The sequence below is a fragment of the Microcaecilia unicolor genome, chromosome 13, assembly GCF_901765095.1.
Source record: "Microcaecilia unicolor chromosome 13, aMicUni1.1, whole genome shotgun sequence".
In the NCBI taxonomy this organism is placed as follows: domain Eukaryota; kingdom Metazoa; phylum Chordata; class Amphibia; order Gymnophiona; family Siphonopidae; genus Microcaecilia; species Microcaecilia unicolor.
Genome location: NC_044043.1, coordinates 26,392,508 through 26,412,084, shown reverse-complemented (window position 1 = coordinate 26,412,084; position 19,577 = coordinate 26,392,508). Strand labels below are relative to the sequence as shown.

The 19,577-nt window shown below is 46.1% G+C and overlaps 1 protein-coding gene across 1 annotated transcript; it reads right to left on the bottom strand.

The window, feature by feature from the left end:
* Positions 1 to 9,782: 9,782 nt before the first annotated feature.
* LOC115456771 (RIMS-binding protein 3-like) lies at positions 9,783 to 11,105 on the bottom strand (the record flags this gene model as incomplete). Its single annotated transcript, XM_030186053.1, has 1 exon — positions 9,783 to 11,105. A coding segment is annotated over exon 1 (1,239 nt), but the record flags the coding sequence as incomplete, so codon positions are not given.
* Positions 11,106 to 19,577: the final 8,472 nt, after the last annotated feature.

Here is a 19,577-nt window from a genome sequence, read left to right as displayed (position 1 = left end):
TGCCATCCAGACATGCTGCCGGTCAGAACTGAGGTCAGATTGATGTTCCTGATCGCTCTGTATTGCTTTGGTAAGATTCAATAAATCTATCTTTACAACTTGTCTTTTTCATTTCTTGAATAATAGCTAAAGGGATGCCTAATCTCTTGGGTCTGAAATCTTAATGGATAGGACACACACTCACGAATACAAGGAGTCAGATAAAAGAGATTATGACCAGGGAGAATTTTGAGAGCCTTCTGGGAGACTCCCCTCGCCCACTGGACGGTTGTCCCGCGTGGAAGAAGGGCAGTTATTCCCGAATTAGGGAATAAAGGAGAAATTAGATCTTACCTGCTAATTTGCTTTCCTTTAGTCCCTCCGGACCGGACCAGGATTGGACTGTTGGGTTGTGCCCGCCTACCAGCAGGTGGAGACTGAGAAAAAACTCTGACTCTAGAGAGCCAATAGAAGCCCTGGCCATGTGACCTTAGCCTCAGTATTTGAATAACAAAGCAGGAAAGAAAGAAAGAACTTCTGTGCCGTATGGAATCCTAGCAGCCACAAATTCCTCGGCAAAACCGAGTACTAGAGCTCACCAGCAACTCTCACCAGAGAAGTGGTATGGCCCATTTGTATTAGAGCTCGCCAGCAACTCTCACCAGAGAAGTGGCATGGCCCATTCATATTAGAGCTCACCAGCAACTCTCACCAGAGAAGTGGCATGGCCCATTCATATTAGAGCTCACCAGCAACTCTCACCAGAGAAGTGGTATGACTCACTTAAGGTTTCATATATATTCCATCAACTGAGCTCACCAGCAACTCTCGGCAGAGAAGTGGTATGACATATTTAAGGCTTTATATATATTCCAGCAACTGAACTCACCAGCAACTCTCACCAGAGAAGTGGTATGACATATTTAAGGCTTTATATATATTCCAGCAACTGAACTCACCAGCAACTCTCACCAGAGAAGTGGTATGACCCATTAAGGTTTTATATATATTCCAGCAACCGAGCTCACCAGCAACCACCAGAGAAGTGGTATGGACTACGCAAAGTCTTTTTTTTTTTTTTTTTTTTTTTTTTTAAACATTCCATGTGTGGTAAAGGAACGAATACACTTCCAAACTTAATAAAAGAATCTAAAGAGTTGATAGAACATGGGAGGGGCCTGGTCCGGAGGGACTAAAGGAAAGCAAATTAGCAGGTAAGATCTAATTTCTCCTTCCTTAGCATCCCTCCGGACCGGACCAGGATTGGACTGTTGGGAAGTACCAAAGCAGTAATCTTACGGGAGGGACAGACATTGAGAATGTGGTAGAGTCCCTGAAGACACCCAAACTAGGATGAATACGAAGCCAAAGCTTGACGATCCAAGAACCGCCAATAAACTAAATAGAATGACTACAAAGCAAAAAAGCTGAAAAGTCCAAGCGATGCTGAACATTGTCCCCTACCAAGTGGCCGCTATATAATGTCCCCTACCGCACTATCAGTGCAGCGCAAAGGACAGAGAGACTCGAGAAAAAAAAAAACGACTGAAAGAAAGATGGCAAAGGTAGAAGCAGAGCCGCCTGGAAACAAAAAACTGCAATGAATCTACCTCAGCTGAGAAAGTGGAAACCGAGATCCTGAAGTACAATACTCCTGATATCGTAGACTACTGCTGACCTAGCAACAGATTGGAAGTATGTAAAGCCTGTCAGTGAGAAAGTACCTGATCACTAGAAGCTAAATAGGTAAAAACAAGAATGCAGTTAAATACTATGCAGAAGAAGAAGGTACCTAAATCCTTGCTGCAAATTAGACTGAAGGTCCAAATAAACTGACAGCCGCTGCAGTTACCCAACATGAAAAAAAAAAAAAAAAAACATATCTCAGAGCGCAATTCAACTGAGAGAGAAAGAATCATCTGTAGCTGTTGCCTCTGCAAACCAATCACCTGAGACTCTTGTCGTAGACCCCAATTAGTGAAAACGGGAATAAATCAACAGTAGACACTTGTTAGTACCTTTCATCTGTTAGAAACATATAGAAGTCCATAAAACACTACACAGTTCCAGGAACAACATGTATAGAATGTTTGTACGTTTAGGAATCTAGCCAGGTGCTCATGGTCTGGATTGGCCGTGGACAGAAAGGTGGGCTCAATAGGACCTTTGAGCTTTTCCCAGTGTGGAATTACATATGTACTTATGTAGTAGAACTATAAATATACATATATATTTTCACAGATGCAGCCATCAAAAAACTGGTCACTGTGTATATGCTCCCGGCATACCTGCAGGAAGAATGCTCAATCTCAACCACCAGACCACTAGTGAGAATACAGAGGCCAACTGAGCGGAGGGATTCCATCAGAGATAAATATCTGGATACGAGAGGGCATCTATCTCTGCCGCTGACAAGTCTTTTTAGCAAGAGAGTAAGCGAGGCACATGGAAGGTCAGAGCGAAAAGAAATAGTTGTAGAACTGGGACCTCCCCTTAAGGTACTATCCACTGAGAACTCTTTTTTTTTTTTTTTTTCTTCAATGGTCACGAAATTGACAGAGTGAAAAGCTGCCCAAAAAAGACTACCAAGACTCCAAAGCGAATGAAGAAAAAATTCTTTCTTGGGAGCTAGAAAGTAAAATTTTACTCTGCAAAATAGAGCAAGGTAATGGCCAAAGGCCCAAGAACATCCAGAGAAAACAGAAAGTGGGACGCTTGTAGAGAAGACAAAAACAGTCTGCGCCAACTTGACTAAACAAAGAGAGAAAAAATAGAAACATGCTATGAAATCTAATGAGATCACACGAGAGCTCAAAAGAGAGACCTGGCTACATGCACCCCATAACCTAGGGTGTGCCCGAAATGCACCACCCGTTGCTTGACCTGACAACTCTGCCAATAAGACTGTCTGTAATGAACCAGACATCTATGGAAAGGATGAAACGACGAGACGTAGTTTCATGAGCGCCGCTGCTACTACGACCATAACTTAAGAAAAAAGTGCGCGGAGCCGACGCGAGACTGAAGAGCAGGGCAAGAAAACTGGTAATGAGGACCTTATCATCCTCGTATCACGGACATTACTCCTCCTATACTGAGATGTACTAAGATGTACCGACCCACATCCATAAGAAATGAATGTGGTACTTGCAACCTGGATTGACCACAACTGAGAACAGGATGCTGGGCTTAATGGACTCTTAGACTTTCCCCGTATGACCATACTCATATACTAATAGCAAAAATGCACAGGAAGTGAAAGAATCCCCTTCCAATTGAAAGGAAGGTCTGGAATGAGGACATATAGAATGAAAATGAAAAGATCACCATACAGTATGTTGAGCGTGGACTGAGACACACTGGCCTTTAATCTTACCGGATCTCCCCAAACCTCGTATCATGTCATGCCTCCTTCTCACTGAGATGTACAGAGATGAACAGACGCACACTCACGAGATATGAATGTGGTATTTGCAATCTGGATTGACCCCATCTGAAAACAGGATGGGGACTCTTGGCCTTTCCCATTATGGCAACACTTATGCCCTTATGGCAAAAAATGCACAGAAAATGAGTGAATCTCCTTCCAAGAGAAAAAAACTCTGGAGAGAGGAAGAATAAAATGAAAATGAAAAGGAATAGACTTGGAAAATACCTATTACGGAAAAGGTGGTGAATTTGTGCCACAGGAGACAAGACTGTACCTGACGTCAAGAAAGCTTGAAACAAGACCCTAAAATCTGTAAGGAAGAGAAAGGGATAGCAGATATTATGGATGGTCATACTGGACAAAACCAGAATGTTTACCATGTGCCCAGGCTGAATAGATAGAGGAAACAAAAATACAAGTAGATGGCATGAGGACCTCCCACTATCCTTAAGTGGGAGAAAATGCAAATTGACCTGATAACTTTACTCCCTAAGTGGACATATATCTTGTAAGTCCTAGAAGAAAACTAAGATAACACATGAGAAACTCCAAGACATTTGGAAAGTAGAGAAGATGTGAATAAAACATGCCTTCTAAAGCATCTGAGAAAACTGGGTGCTCGGTAGACAGGACTGAGTCTCCTAGAATATGAGAACCATCTGAACCATGTAGCCTATGCAGCTGTCATCTGCTATGCCAAAGAGAACGCATAGCCATGAAAGAAAATTGCTGAAAGGAAGTAAGACCTTATGTCCAGAATTGCAAAGTACGCAACAATTGAGTATCAGACAATGTATTTCATTGCACATGGCATCTGAACCATATAGCCTACGCTCTAGAGAACGTTTGTTAAGATCTTAAAACACTGTATAAGAACATAGCCACGGAGGAAAATTTCCTAAAAGGAATTAAGATCTTATGTCCAGCATTGTAAAGTACCAAACAATGGCACCTGAACCAGATAGCCTATGCCATAGAAAATGTTTGTTAAGTTCTTAAAACACTGTATAACATCATAGCCATGAAGGGAAATGCTTGAAAGGAACTAAGATATTATGGCCAGATTTGTAAAGTACTAATCAATTGACTATTAGACAATGTAGTCCTATTCACCAGGAAATGAGAAAGACACAGAGTGACACACACTGGACCTCCATAAAAACTGCGCTAGACAATAGCAAAGACCTTTCCTCCAAACATCACACACAAGGGAAAGGAATAGGAAATTGGTTATTTTGGAGCTGAGATATAATTTAATTCGCCCCATTGTCTAAAACAGAGAATTCCCGACTGAGCTGCACTTTGAATCGGAGTCTTGCCAAGAACAAAGAAATCGCCAACTGAGCTGCACTTTAATTCACAACATTGCTAGCAACCAAAAAGTCCCCGACGGAGAAAAAACAGAGGGGAAAACAAAATGAGCGCCATTCGCATCGTAACATTTTGTTTTTGTTTTGTTTTTTTAATAGCTTGAAAAATACATGTAAAAATTAATTGCGGGGAAAATATACTACCAATTGCCCCAACTACCGGAGAAACAATATCTCCTTTCCATTGCACAAACAGCCAAACACAGTAAAAGCAGAAAAACGCTGCCGCATCAAGGGAAATTGCAGCTGCAGGCAAAACAATGGCGGCCAAGCGCGCCAAAATGAGAAGAATAAAGTTCGGGGGAGAAAACCACTGACCAGACCGACGAAGAAGCAGGAAATCCGTGCCGCTGAAAAACAGATAACCTCCGATGCCGCACAAAACATGGTTTAGCCTCTGGCCCGACAGGAACCGTCAATACAGCTCCCAAGCTATACAGACCTGTCCAAGAGCGAGCACGCGCTTAACAGTTCGCGCCTCTCTTTTTTTTTTTTTTTTTTTACAACTACCGCCGCTAACAACGCCGGATAGCAGAGGAAAAATAATGAAGATAACAAAAAACCACCGATTAAAGTCACAGACGCTGACTTTTCACTTTTTTTTTTTTTTTTTTTTTAAATAGCTCCGCCAGAAAAGAAAATAAAGACTCTTCAAACAGAATAAGACAGAAGAGCTACCTGCTCGTTATAAGACTGGGGAAAACAAAAACTACTTCCTTTAAATTCCTTTCATTTGAATTAATTCTTTTAATTTTCTTTTACTTGATTTAATTCTTTAAAAACTGCTGCCTATTAAAAGTGGCTGCCTCTCCCAAAGACGGTACACCTTTCCAGAGAAAGGGACGGCCCTTCCCTGCTAAGCCAGGGAGATGGGGAGGAAGGGGGGTGGACTCGAGACACCCGAGTTTAACACCCCAGAGGCTGTCAAAGAAAGAAAAGAAACCCTGTCAAGCCTCTAATTACGATTCCAGGCACAGAAGAAGTATTATAAATATATCTGTAATATCTTATATCTTATAGAGAAAAAGAGAGAGAGAGACTAATGGGCTCACTTCCTACCTGCTGAGAGACTGAGAAAATACTGAGGCTAAGGTCACATGGCCAGGGCTTCTATTGGCTCTCTAGAGTCAGAGTTTTTTCTCAGTCTCCACCTGCTGGTAGGCGGGCACAACCCAACAGTCCAATCCTGGTCCGGTCCGGAGGGATGCTAAGGAAACATAATATTGTACAGTTGAGGGTAATGGGTTTTGGGTGGGTTCTGGGGGGCTCAGCAGACAAGGTAAGGGAGCAATGGTGAGATGTGTACCTGGGAGCATTTTATGAAGTACACTGGAGTGCCCCCTAGGGTGCCCTATTGCTTTACTGGGATGTCAGGGAGACCAGTGTACTAAAAATACAGATCAGTCAGGCTTTGTACCCAGACTCCAGGTAGCGGACAATATAAGAGACTGGGGGGGGGGGGGGGGGCGGGTTCAGGGGGACTCATTAGCTGTGTTGACTACAGATGCCAAAAAGGCGTTCGACAAGGTAAAATGGGAGGTTCTGTATTTTATGGGCTTTGGCCCTAAATTCATTAGTTGGTTGCAGTGACTCTATGAAGCTCCTGTGGCTCATATTAAGGTCAGCGGGGGCTATTCTTCATTGTTTTCCATTATGAGGGGTACCAGATGGGTGCCCCCTTTCTCCTCTATTTGCATTGTCTGTCGAACCCTTTCCTCAAAGGATTCGATCCTTGCCCAATATAAAGGGGATTCAGATAGCGGGTATGGAACACAAGTTTTGAATAAGGAAATGGATGCAAAACGGAGGGAGAATATTGGGTTGTGTTCAGCACCCCCAATAATTTAGAAAAGTTGGCTCCTACGGGTCCAAGAGAACATTTGAAATGCAAACTGTGTTGACCATTATCAGTTACACACTTTCAAAGAAAAAGAAAATGTATTCTGTTTGACCTTAGGGTATAATAATTGTAGATAGAGAAATATATTAGAAAATCATTTTTGGAGTCTAGAGACCATAAATTTCTTTGATGCCTACATTCATTATTGAATGAAAAGCTACATTTTGCTGTAAACAGGACTATCATAATCTGATAAGATAATAAAAGAGAAATACTTATTAGATGATTCAGTTTTTGGACATCTCCCATAAAACCTGGAGATCAAGTGACAATATGATTGTTACTAAATTAAAATATCGATGAAATGTTACATATTTTGCATATATACACATATATTTTGCATATTAGAAATATAATTTTTGCCATGGAGTATAAAAATATGTAGACACCTGCCCAAGATCATAGTCCATGGTAACAATAATTAAAGCAACACAGAAACCCAGAAAGCACAAAGATAGAAAATGAAGCATAAAGCTACACAAATCAGGATTAGAACAGAGACCCGCAGAGCAAACCACCACCATATAGAATATTTATAAATTATTTTCAGGCCATGCTTCTGTGAAGACGAGGAAATTCTAGCAACCACTAAACAGAAAGTAGCCAGACTTAAGGCTGACATTCACCACGTTCTGAACATGCCCACAATTTGTTGTCCCTGAATGAGAACTGTTGCAATGATGGCTATAACTAGTTGGGTGGGAGACTCAATAATTGACAAAGGTTTATGGAACAGTAATCCAATAAAAGCTGATTCAAAAGAAGGAAAAAGCTGCCATACCTCTCCCCCCCCCCCCCACCCAATTCAAAAAAATCACTGAGTCACTGTGGGAGAGATGAACTTCCACTGCAGTCTCATTTGTAGCTCAAAATACTAACTAGATCACATTAGCTCATACTTCCAGCAGTACACATCACTCAATTCATTTGAACATCAAGTAGCTTAAATTTTCATATGTACATCTATATTAATAAATCTCACCTTGAACGTTCTGAAGCTCACTCCAAGGCAGAGAAGCACAAAAATCCTGTAGTCTTCATAGGCTAGGACCAGTCATCCTCACTCATAGACCCGCCCTCAGCCACGCCCCATCTGTACATAAAACGCTACCTCAGCATTCTGAAGACAACCTGCTGAAGCCATCTGCAAAATCCCTAAACAGTTCGTAAGTTCATGGTGGTGAAGCCATCCAACTCACCATGTCTCTCTGCCCCGCCCTCGAGGGCGGAACACAGAGAGTAAAGGGATCCATAAATGCACCCCTATCCAACTGGCAACCCCCTCCAACAAACAACGACCCAGGCAGGGGGAGTGTTTCCGTACTCCTCCCCCTGCCAAGGAATCGCTACAGACTGCTGGCAAACTCCCCAACCACACGACCACAAAAGCCACCCGCAACCCCCCCCCCCACACACAAAAACACACACACACACACACACAAACACATACACACACACACACACAAACAGCCTCAACGGTGCACCTCTAAGTGCCCCCCCGCCGCATCGCCACAACAACCCGTGCAACGGGGCATCAGAAAGCCCCTACCCCCCTTCCCTCCTCACTGCATCACCCAACCCCTCCCCCACCTCGACCGCCGCGCCACCCGCGACCACTAATACAAACTCTGTCCGGCGACTGCTGCTGCTTCTATTCAGCAGCAGCAGCCCGTACATAAAGAAAACAAACAAACAAAAAAACAACCTCCTAAAACGCACCTCCGTGGAGAACCATCTCATATTGGCTGACGTCTCTGCAGCCGCTCCTCCTCTCCCCTCAACATAAGTGCCCCTGCCGGAAGACCCCAGAGAGACGCCGAGACGTCAGAGGGGAGAGGAGGAGCGCATGCTGAGACTTCAGCCAATGTGAGATGCTTCTCAACGGAGGTGCGTTTTAGGAGGATTTTTTTGGGGGGGGGTTTTCTTTATGTACGAGCTGCTGCTGCTGAATAACAGAAGCAGAAGCAGCAGCCGCCGGACACAGTTTGTATTAGCGGTTGCGGGTGGCGAGGGGGTTGATGGGGGGTAGGGCTTGGTGATGTGCCACGGTGCGGGGGGTCGGGTGATGCACGAAGGGGGGGACAAGGGGCTTTCTTTGGGTGCTGCGCCGGCTGGGGGGGGGGGTCTCGCTGGACATGGGTGGCTGGAAGGAAGCAGGGGGAGGGGAGGGTCGCTGCACATGGGTGGCTGCAGGGGGGGCAGGGGATACAGGACGGACACTGCAGGGCGGGCAGGTGGGTCGATGGACATGGCTGGCCACAGGGGAGGAACAGGGAAAAAGGAGAGGAGTGTCCTCAGACATGGGTGGCTGCACAGGAGAGGAGGGTCGCTGGACATGGGTAGCTGCAGGGGGGGCAGGGGGACAGAAGGGTCGCTGGACATGGCTGGCTGCAGGGGGGACAGGGGAGAGAGGAGGGACGCTGCACATGCGTGCCTGCAGGGGGACAGGAGGGATGCTGGGGGGGGCCTGAGACCACATGGGTGGCTGCAGGGGGATGCTGGACATGGGTGGCTGCAGGGGGAACATGGGGACAGGAGGGTCGCTGCACATGCCTGGCTGCAAGGGGGCAGGGGAGAGGGAGGGGGTTCCTCACACCACACACGCAGTCACTCATTCTCTGTCTGCCACATACACTCTCACTCACACACTCACTGTGTTTGTCCCTCTCTCTCACACAGTGTCACACAGAAACACAAACACTGTCTCTCACACACTCACTGTCTTTGTCCCTCTCTCTCACACAGTGTCACACAGAAACACAAACACTGTCTCTCACACACTCTCTCTCTCTCGCACAAGCACATACACTCTGTCTCTCTCTCTCTCACATTCTCTCTCTGACACACACACTCCACCTCTCACACACGCTCTTTCTGAAACATACACTCCAAGGAAAACCTTGCTAGTGCCCGTTTCATTTCTAACAGAAACGGGCCTTTTTTTTACTAGTCTTATATAAATGCAGCTCTTTCTCCAAATAATCATAGCCAGTCATGTACTGCATCACAATTTACGTGGAATACACATTTACGTTTTATTAAAACTATGCATATCTATAAACCAGGTGTTTTCAACGCAGTCCTCAGGGCACACCTAGCCAGTTGGTGTTTTCAGGATATCCCCAGTGAATTCAATGGGGTTATCCTGAAAACTCTGACTGGCTGGATATGCCCCGAGGACTGGGTTAAAACCTCGAAGTACTCCATAAGCAATAAGTAGAAACATCTCAAACTGTACCTGTGAAGAAAGGGTCTGTTCCACTAACTTGAAGTCTTTCCCTAGCAAATGTACATTTCTGGAAGACTGAAAATTCCAGTTATCTACATCTGTTCTAGGAGAGGTTGGCAATGCTTGAAAGAGCTGAAAGTCAGAGTCAATGTGTTGATCAGATTCTTCATTACAAGCAACATTCACAGGAGAATCAATTTCTGTAAAGTTCGCAGATGGCTCTGTTTGAGGGCAGCGGTCTGGACATCCTACCATAACAGTTGCATCTCCCAAGACATTATCTGGGCACTCTGATTTGGCAAATATACTGTCAAGGGATCGGGGCCTAGATGTCACATATTCAGTGGACCTCGGTCTGGATGCCATACTCTCAAGAGAGTGAGGCCTGACTGTTATGATGTCCAAGGAGCTATGTTCAAGCTTCGCATTTCTTAAACCAGCATTTAAAGATTTTGTATTACTTTGTTTTAGCAAAGCAGTGAAGTCCCACTTTGAACCTTCCAAAATGTATTTTAAAAATAAACTCCTTTCCAATTCTAGCTCCACTTTCAAATGCCGGATTTGAGCAGCTTGTTCACCATCGAACTCCCATCGCAATTTTGAGAGCACCTCTTGTAGCCTGCAGTGGCACTCTACAGACCTGACAGGCTCACTCATTCTCCTCAAGATACCAGGTTTTCCAGCATAACCCTTGTTTAATAGTTCCTCAGTTAATTGTTTTTGGAGCTCTCTTGCCTGGCGAACTGCAACCTCCCTTTCCTTTTCCAGAACACTTTGCAGCTCCCGTAACTCTGCATCTTTCCAACGCAACAGCTGGCGAATCTCAACTTCTCGCTCTCGTACAAGTAGGTCATTTAATTGTTTTAGGTCACGGGTTTTTTGTAATTCCCACTTAGACCGCAAATCATCCACCAGTTTATGTTTTTCCTTTTCTGTTGCTTCCTTAAGCTCCTTTATTTCAAGAGAAAATTTCCTTTGGATCTCATGATGTCTGAGTTTTTCACTTTCTAAATCTCCTTTCAGCTGTTCAATCTCTCGCCTGCATTCATCCAGAAGGACACCGTCTGATTTTTTGGGTGAGAAACGAGAACTGTTAGCACTGTCTTTCTTCATAATAAACAGAAGTCAGCTTGGGACAATCAGCAGAAGAGATGCAACTTGTAGATGGACCTATGGCAGTACGACATGCATAAGGATAACAGCATGCATGGTTCAAGCTGTAGGATTTGAAATGAAATAATGCTGTTAAAGCAAAAAAAGAAAGGTTACTTCATCTACAACATTTCACAGTAACCTATGTCTCACAATAATACTGAGTAGGACAAGTACTTCCATATGGTGAAAAACTACAGCCTTTCAAAGCGTATGCTGTACATCAATCTTAGTTTCAGAAAAAAAGCGAAGTTCAGTCATACCTGTTAATTTCCTTTCCTATAGCCTGGATACCATCCTGAAATATTGGATTGTAACCCTCACCTACCAGAAGATGGAGGCAGAGAAACTGATATTTCCCCAGAGAAAAACATTAGTACAAAAGGGGCTGTGCTCAGTGGAACAATCTAGTATATCTCTGCCAAAGCAACAAAGGTCCCAGAATCACATCCATACCCCATCAACTGAAGCTATAATAAATTCCCATGCAATCTTCCGAGGGAGAGTTTCAGGATAATACAGCCAGACTAAAGAAAAGGAAATCAACAGGAATGACTAAATTTCACCTTGCTTAGTATCACTGCTTTTACCATCCTGAGCAATCAAGATGTCATTGGGTGGAGGAAACCAAGGCCCCTTGAATGACAGCTGTGCCAAAGTTTAAACAAGCTCTGGCTAGCACATCCAGTCTTAAATGCTTCACAAAAGAATGAAGCAACAACCACATCACCGCCCTGCAGACATGCTGTGGAGAGACTACCCAGGCTTCTGCTCAGGAAGTCATCTATATTTAAGTCAAGTGAGCCCTCAACCTAGGAGGCACTTTCTTGTTCCTGCAAATGTGGACTCATGGCTGCTTTAACCCAATATGTAATAGAAGCTTTGGACACTGCCTGGCCCTTCTGAGAGCCAAGGCGTAAGTCAAGCCTGTGAAGCCTCCAATAGCAGCAGAGTCCGATCCACCCTCCAGAAAGAAGGGCAAACAAACCTCCAGGTTCACATGGAAGGGAGAGATCACCTTGGGAAGAAAAGAATGACAAAGCATACAAACAATGAATCCTCTGAAGAGGAAAGATATGGATCCCGACAAGACACTTGAAACTCTGACACTCCTGGCCAACAAAATTGCTACCAGGAAAACTGTCTCAAGGGCAAGATCTTTGTTATTTATTTATATTAATTACAACTCAAATGAGAAATACAGAAATTAGTAATTCCAGACAGTGAAATTAATGTGTCAAATAGTTGACTACAAATGAAAACTATACAAGCTTTGTCCAAAATATATAAGGTAATTTGGATCCAAGATAATGGAAAAGTAAAAAAGATTAAAGAAATATTAAACTAAGAACCTAAATTATTGCAACCCGTAAGGCTCTCTCCAGCCTATCACTACAGTGCGATCCTGTGACTTAAACAGTGATATTTATCTCCTCTTTAGCTAACAAAAATTCTTCCAGTTGCTTAGCATCAAAGAACTGAACCTGTTTACATTGAAATAATACAAAACATAAACGAGGAAACTTAAGTACAAAATTGGCCCCCAAGGCCAAAGTCCTTTGACGAAGGGCCAAAAAGATCTTACGCCTTTTCTGTGTTTCTCTAGAAAGATCAGGAAATATTCTATCTTTAGATCCCAGAAATTGTGTATCTAAATGTCGAAATGAAAGTCTCAATACTGCATCACGATCCATCTCCAAAGCAAAGGAAACTACCATAGTAGTTCTCTGTGTAATCACTACTAGTGAGGACTCCAAAAAAGATGTTAGGTTCATACCATCTCCTGCTTGGCTTTGAAAATTATCACCAACTGATTTTTTAAAAATCTGTAAGGAGAAATTAGACCTTACCTGCTAATTTGCTTTCCTTTAGTCCCTCCAGACCGGCCCAGGATTGGACTGATGGGTTGTGCACGCCTATCAGCAGGTGGAGACTGAGAAAAAAACTCGAGCCAATGAGAGCCCTGGTCATGTGACCCTAGCCTCAGTATTTGAATAACCAAGCAGAAAGGAAAAGAAGGACTATTCTGTGCCCTGAGGAATTTAAGCAGCCAGGTAGCACGAGAGAAACCAACGTGCTTAAACTACGGCTTCGCCGTGACACTGGGCGCACCAACAACTCGGTTCAGAGCCGTGGCATGGCCAATTATGTACAGAAATGTGTATCCCATAAACTGTGCAAGTTGTATAATATTATGAACTGAATAACCAGAGAACTTGCAAAACATTTAACTTGTAGAACATAATGTATTTCTTATAGACCATAATGTATCTCCTTTAACTGTCTAACTAGCAGAACAGCTCTGTAGACGACAGTTGCATCTCTGTACACAGTAAAGTTGAGAACCATAGAACACGGGAGGGACCTGGGCCGGTCCGGAGGGACTAAAGGAAAGCAAATTAGCAGGTAAGGTCTAATTTCTCCTTCCTTAGCGTCCCTCCGGACCGGCCCAGGATTGGACTGATGGGACGTAACAAAGCAGTAGTCCTAAGGGAGGGACCCCAGCAAACCCGCTGTGAGTACACGAGATGCAAAGACGGTCTCCTGACGACACTGTACATCTAGCCTGTAATGCTTAGAGAAAGAATGAAGTGACGACCAAGTCGCCGCCTTACAGATCTCCGCTGGAGGCACCAAGGAACACTCCGCCCACGAGGCTGCCTGCCCCCGGGTAGAATGAGCTTTAAGCGCTGCCAGAACTGGTCTGTCTGCCAAGAGATAAGCAGACGCTATCATTTCTTTGATCCACCGAGACAAAGTAGGCTTAGAAGCTGCCAGGCCCTTGCGGTGACCAGCAAACAGCAGAAAGAGGCGGTCCGAGCGACGGAAGTCCTCCGTAACCGCAAGATACCGTTTAAGTACTCTCCTAACATCCAGAGTATGCAACTTTCGCTGCTCCTGCGTTCCGGAGGAGGATCCCAGAATAGGAAGAAAAACCGACTGGGACATATGAAACAGAGATAGTACCTTGGGCAAAAAGGAAGGAACCGGCCGAAGGACCACTCGCTCTTTAGAAAATTCCAGAAATGGAGATCTACAGGAAAAAGCTTGCAACTCTGAGACTCTTCTAGCTGACGCGATAGCCACCAAAAACACCGTCTTAAGCGTTAAATCCTTCAGAGAACATGCTTGTAAAGGCTCAAAAGGAGGCTTTGTCAGAGACGAAAGCACCAGATTAAGGTCCCAAGATGGAAAAACCGATCTGACCGGAGGACGAAGAAGGCTGACCCCCTTCAAAAAACGAGCCACCTCGGGAAGACTAGCCAAAGACTTACCCCTTATTCTACCTCTGAAACAGGACAGAGCTGCCGCCTGCACCTTCAGCGACGAAAGAGAGAGCCCCTTATCAAAACCTCGCTGTAAAAAGTCTAACATCTGAAGTACTGACGCCCGAAAAGGAACAATGTCAGCTTCTGCACACCAATCCTCAAAAATTCTCCACGTGCGAATATAGTTTAAAGAGGTGGAACGGCGACGAGACTGCAGCATGGTAGAAATCACTGGCGTTGAAAATCCTCGCTTAGTTAAACGAGCTCGTTCAAGAGCCAAGCCGTAAGACAAAATCGAGCTGGATCTGGATGCGGAACTGGTCCTTGAACCAGCAAAGCCTTGTGTGCCGGAAGACGAAGAGGAGACGCCACGGACAGACGCTGGAGATCCGCGTACCAGGGACGCCGAGGCCAGTCCGGTGCCATCAAAATGATCGGCCCCCCGTGGTCTTCGATCTTCTGAAGGAGACGACCTATTAGTGGCCATGGAGGAAACGCGTAAAGAAGGCCGGAGGGCCATTGCTGCAAGAGGGCGTCTACCCCTGCCGCCCTTACATCTTTTCGGTGACTGAAGAAGCGAGGAACTTTGGAGTTGAGCCTGGAGGCGAAGAGATCTAGTACTGGAAGACCCCAGCGCTGTACTATCAACTGAAACGCCCGATCGCTCAGAGCCCATTCCCCGGGATCGAGAGTGTGACGACTGAGGAAGTCTGCTTGCACGTTGTCCACTCCTGCCACATGCGAGGCTGAGATGGCCGTGAGGTGAATCTCCGCCCACGCCAGGAGACTCTCCGCTTCCCGACACAGGAGACGGCACCTCGTACCTCCCTGGCGGTTGATGTAGGCTACTGCCGAGGCGTTGTCCGAGAGAACTCGCACAACTGTGCCCTCCAGAAGAGAACCGAAGTGCAGCAGAGCTAACCGAATCGCCCTGGTCTCCAGAAAGTTGATGGATTGAACTGCTTCCAGCGGCGACCAGAGGCCCTGGGCCCACTTGTCCAGGCAATGAGCCCCCCAGCCCCGGAGACTGGCATCTGTTGTTAGAGGTATCCACCGCAGAGGGTCCAACGGCATCCCCACAGTGAGATTCTGCATCCGTAGCCACCAAAACAGAGAGATTCGCTCCCGGAGCCGCAAAGGCAGTCTCATCAGAAGGGAATCTGTTTGAGCAGACCACCGGGTCAGAAGAGACCACTGAAGAGATCTCATGTGAGCTCTGGCCCAGGGAACTACTTCTATCGAGGCAGCCATGGAACCGAGAACCTGAAGATAGTCTCGAGCACAAGGTACTTTCAGATGCATCAAATTCAGAACCTGAGACCGGAGCTTTAGGATTCTGCCCTGCGGAAGAAAAACTCGACCCCTCGCAGTATCGAAGGTGACCCCCAAATACTCTAGAGACTGAGAGGGAACCAAACGGCTCTTGGCTATGTTCACCACCCAACCTAGGGACTGCAGGAACGTTACTACTCGCTCTGTGACCTGACAACTTTCTTGATAAGACTTTGCCCTTATCAACCAGTCGTCCAGGTAGGGATGAACCAAAATCCCTTCCTTCCTGAGAGCCGCTGCAACCACGACCATCACTTTGGTAAATGTGCGCGGCGCCGTCGCCAGGCCGAAAGGCAGAGCGCGAAACTGATAATGCCGGCCTAGAATTGCAAAACGCAAAAACTTGTGGTGAGCAGGACGAATGGGAATATGCAAATAGGCCTCCGTCAGGTCCAAGGCTGTTAAATACTCTCCCTTGCGCACTGCTACTATGACTGACCGAAGGGTCTCCATCCGGAAACTGGTGACCTTGAGAGCGCGATTGACAGCTTTGAGGTCGAGAATAGGACGATGGGAGTCCTCCTTTTTGGGCACCACAAAGTAAATGGAATACCGACCTTGCTTGTACTCGGCAGGAGGAACTGGATAAATCGCCTGAAGATCTAAGAGCCTCTGGAGAGTCTCCCGAACCGCACGCGCTTTGAGGGGAGAGCGACAGGGAGACTCCAGAAAGGCGTCTGAAATAGGCCTTGCAAATTCTAAGGCATATCCGTCTCGAACCACCTCCAAGACCCACTGATCTGATGTAATGTGGGCCCACCTCTGATAAAACTGAGAAAGCCGAGCTCCGACAGGTACCAGAGAAGGGGCCCTCGCACCTTCATTGGGAAGTACGCGCAGGGGAGCGAAAATTGCCGCTTGAGAATCTGCCTCCTCTGCGGTAACCTCGAAAGGACTGGTTCCTGGTAAAGAAACGCGATCTCTGAGGCTGAGAAGCTTTATCAGGCTGAAATCTACGGAAAGACCTTAGCCTACCACGTCCATACAAGGCACCCCGACTGGATAGGCGAGGCCGATCTTCAGGGAGACGAGGCACCTTAGAGTCTCCTAGGGAGTGAACCAATTTGTCCAAATCCTCTCCAAACAAAAATGAACCCCTAAAGGGAAATTTACTTAACTTAGACTTGGAGGCCGCATCTGCCGACCAACCTTTCAACCAAAGAGAGTAGCGAGCTGCAACTCCCAGGGCCAAAGATTTAGAAGATGCCCTCAACAGGTCATATAGAGCATCGGCTAAAAAAGCAGAGCCCGTTTCAATCTTTGCCACCTCGGCATCTATAGCTGCGAGATCATCCGAAGATCTATCCAGGACTCTCTCGGCCCAACGAAAACAGGCCCTGGCCACTAAAGATCCGCAAATGGCCGCCTGCACTGCCAGAGAGGAAACCTCAAAATTATGCTTCAAAAGAGAGTCCAAACGCCTGTCTTGAGTATCTTTAAGCGCCGTTCCTCCATCTACTGGGACTGTGTTGCGTTTAGTAACCGCAGAGACCACAGCATCAACCACTGGGAGCTTAAGAAGTGCTTTATCAGCTTCGGGCACTGGATATAGACGAGAGATAGATCTAGTAGGCCGAAAAGCAGCATCCGGGACCTCCCACTGCGCTTTAATGACATCCCAAATGTCCTCATGCATAGGAAAGGTCTTGCTGGAAGCCCTAGAGCCCTTAACCAACAAATCAACCTTTCGGACTTGTGAAGCTGGAGGCTGATCATCAAAATTTAAAGTAGTAGCCACCATAGCAATAAGATCCTGTAAATCTTCCTTATGAAACACTCTAGCCACCGAGGGATCTTCCCCCTGGCCCAAAGGAACAGTGTCAGGATCTAAAGAGGAAGGATCCTCCCAAGCCAGCTCATTAAATGCCGGTCCTAAGTTTTCCTCTTCCTCCAAAAAGACATGCCTGAACTATGCTCTGGTACCAGATCTGAAGGAAACTCACATGTCCTAGGCTTAGCTGCAGTAGGAACCGAACTGCCCATAACCCCTGACAGTCCCGCTGTAGCCCCTGCCAGCCCCGCTGCTGGACCCTCTCGCTGCATCAGGAAGGCCTGGTACATCTGAATAACAAACTCGGGGAAAACCTCCTCCCTGAGTGGCTGCCGAATGTACCAGGACCTCCGTATCGAAATCTCCCAAAATCGCGGAGTTTAAAGGGCCAGACGCGGCACCCGACGTTGAAGGAGCAGGAGACAAAATGGCCGCCGTTTGCGCCACTTTCGCCGTGGGCGCTTCAAGAACTAAGCCAGAGGCCTCCGAACTAGGAGCGAGGGAGCGCGACGGCGAAATCGGAACCCCCGACGGAACCGAAGACAAAGCCGGCGGAGGAAGAGAAACGGCGGGCATGTCAAGCGCTGTACAAAATTTACAGGCGCTGGAGGCATTAACCCCCCCGACGCTGACAGACTGCACATCTTTTCAACTTTTCCGCCATTGCGGCAACAAGCGAGCACTCGCGAGAAAGCGGCAACGCGGTTCGCGCCTTTTTAAACAGCCTATTTAGCAGCTAAAAACCCGAGGGCTGACAGGAGCAATAAAGCACTAAAAGGGTACTGGCTTGCCTTTGTTCACTTCCCCTATCTCGTAGCTCTTTTTTTTTTTTTTAAACAGGTGCTGAAAACCCCACACAGAGTTGAAAAACAGAGCTGCCTGCTCGTTAAGTCAGCGGGGAACAGATAGCGTACTCAGCTGTTCAGTTCTTTCTTTTTTTTTTTTTTTTTAAGTACTGGCTGCCTCTCCCAAAGGCAATACTCCTTTACAATGAAAGGGTAGCCCTTCCCTTAGTTATTAATAATGCTGTGTGAGGATACACCAGAAGGGAGATGGGGAGGAAATAGGGGGGAGGGACTCGGGGCACCCGAGTTTAACACCCCAGAGGCTGAACACTAAGGCACTTAGTATCAGGAATGACCTCAATAAAATTCCTGGGCACAGAAGAACCAATAAAGAAAATATCCACAAATACCAAAAAGAGAGACCAATAGGCTCACGTCCTATCTGCTGGGAGACTGAGAAAATACTGAGGCTAGGGTCACATGACCAGGGCTCTCATTGGCTCTCTAGAGTCAGAGTTTTTTTTCTCAGTCTCCACCTGCTGGTAGGCGTGCACAACCCATCAGTCCAATCCTGGGCCGGTCCGGAGGGACGCTAAGGAAATACTGTGCACAAGTTATTGGAGGCAGTGCATCATCCGACATTCCCAAACTTTCAATCAAATACTTCTTTACCATATCTATCTATGGGCGCTATTAGAAGTGACCTGGGAAAATTGGTTAGTCTCAAATTAAACCTCCTAGCCTGATTTTCCAAATATTCCTATTGACGATAAGTGAAATTCTTATCCTTAATTGAGACTAATCCCAAAGATTCCAAATTTGTTTCCACAAGTTTACTTCAGTGGACTGTTGAGCAGTCACCTGCGCTTGAAGAAGAACAGCTTCAGACAAAACCGTATTTTTAAATGTCAAAGTTTGTAGAGAGGAGTGGATATCAAATGTTAAGTCCCAGAGTGACTCCACTGTCACTATGGCAGGTTTCTTCAAAACCCCTAAACATATACCAGGAGAGGGAGGCATTAGAACTCTGGTTAAGAATACTCACTATCCGCTGAGGCAGAACTGTATTTTGAAATTCATCCAAACTGGACTTCACATTCTCCCTCGCTGTATGCAAGTTACCTCTCTGCACATTCGGTGTCTCGACATGAAGCGCTCCAAAGGCAGGACTTCCCAAGACAGCATTCTCTCCTGGTTGTGGGGGAGTCGAATGCAAGACAGGGCTCAAAGAAGCCCAGTCTTCACTGCTGGCTGACACAGACGTGTCAGCACCGATAGAGGGAGAGGAAGCTTGCATGGGTCCAGACGTTAACCCAAACCTTTCCAGAGTCGTCTGTTTTGAAAGCTGGGTCCCAGTAGG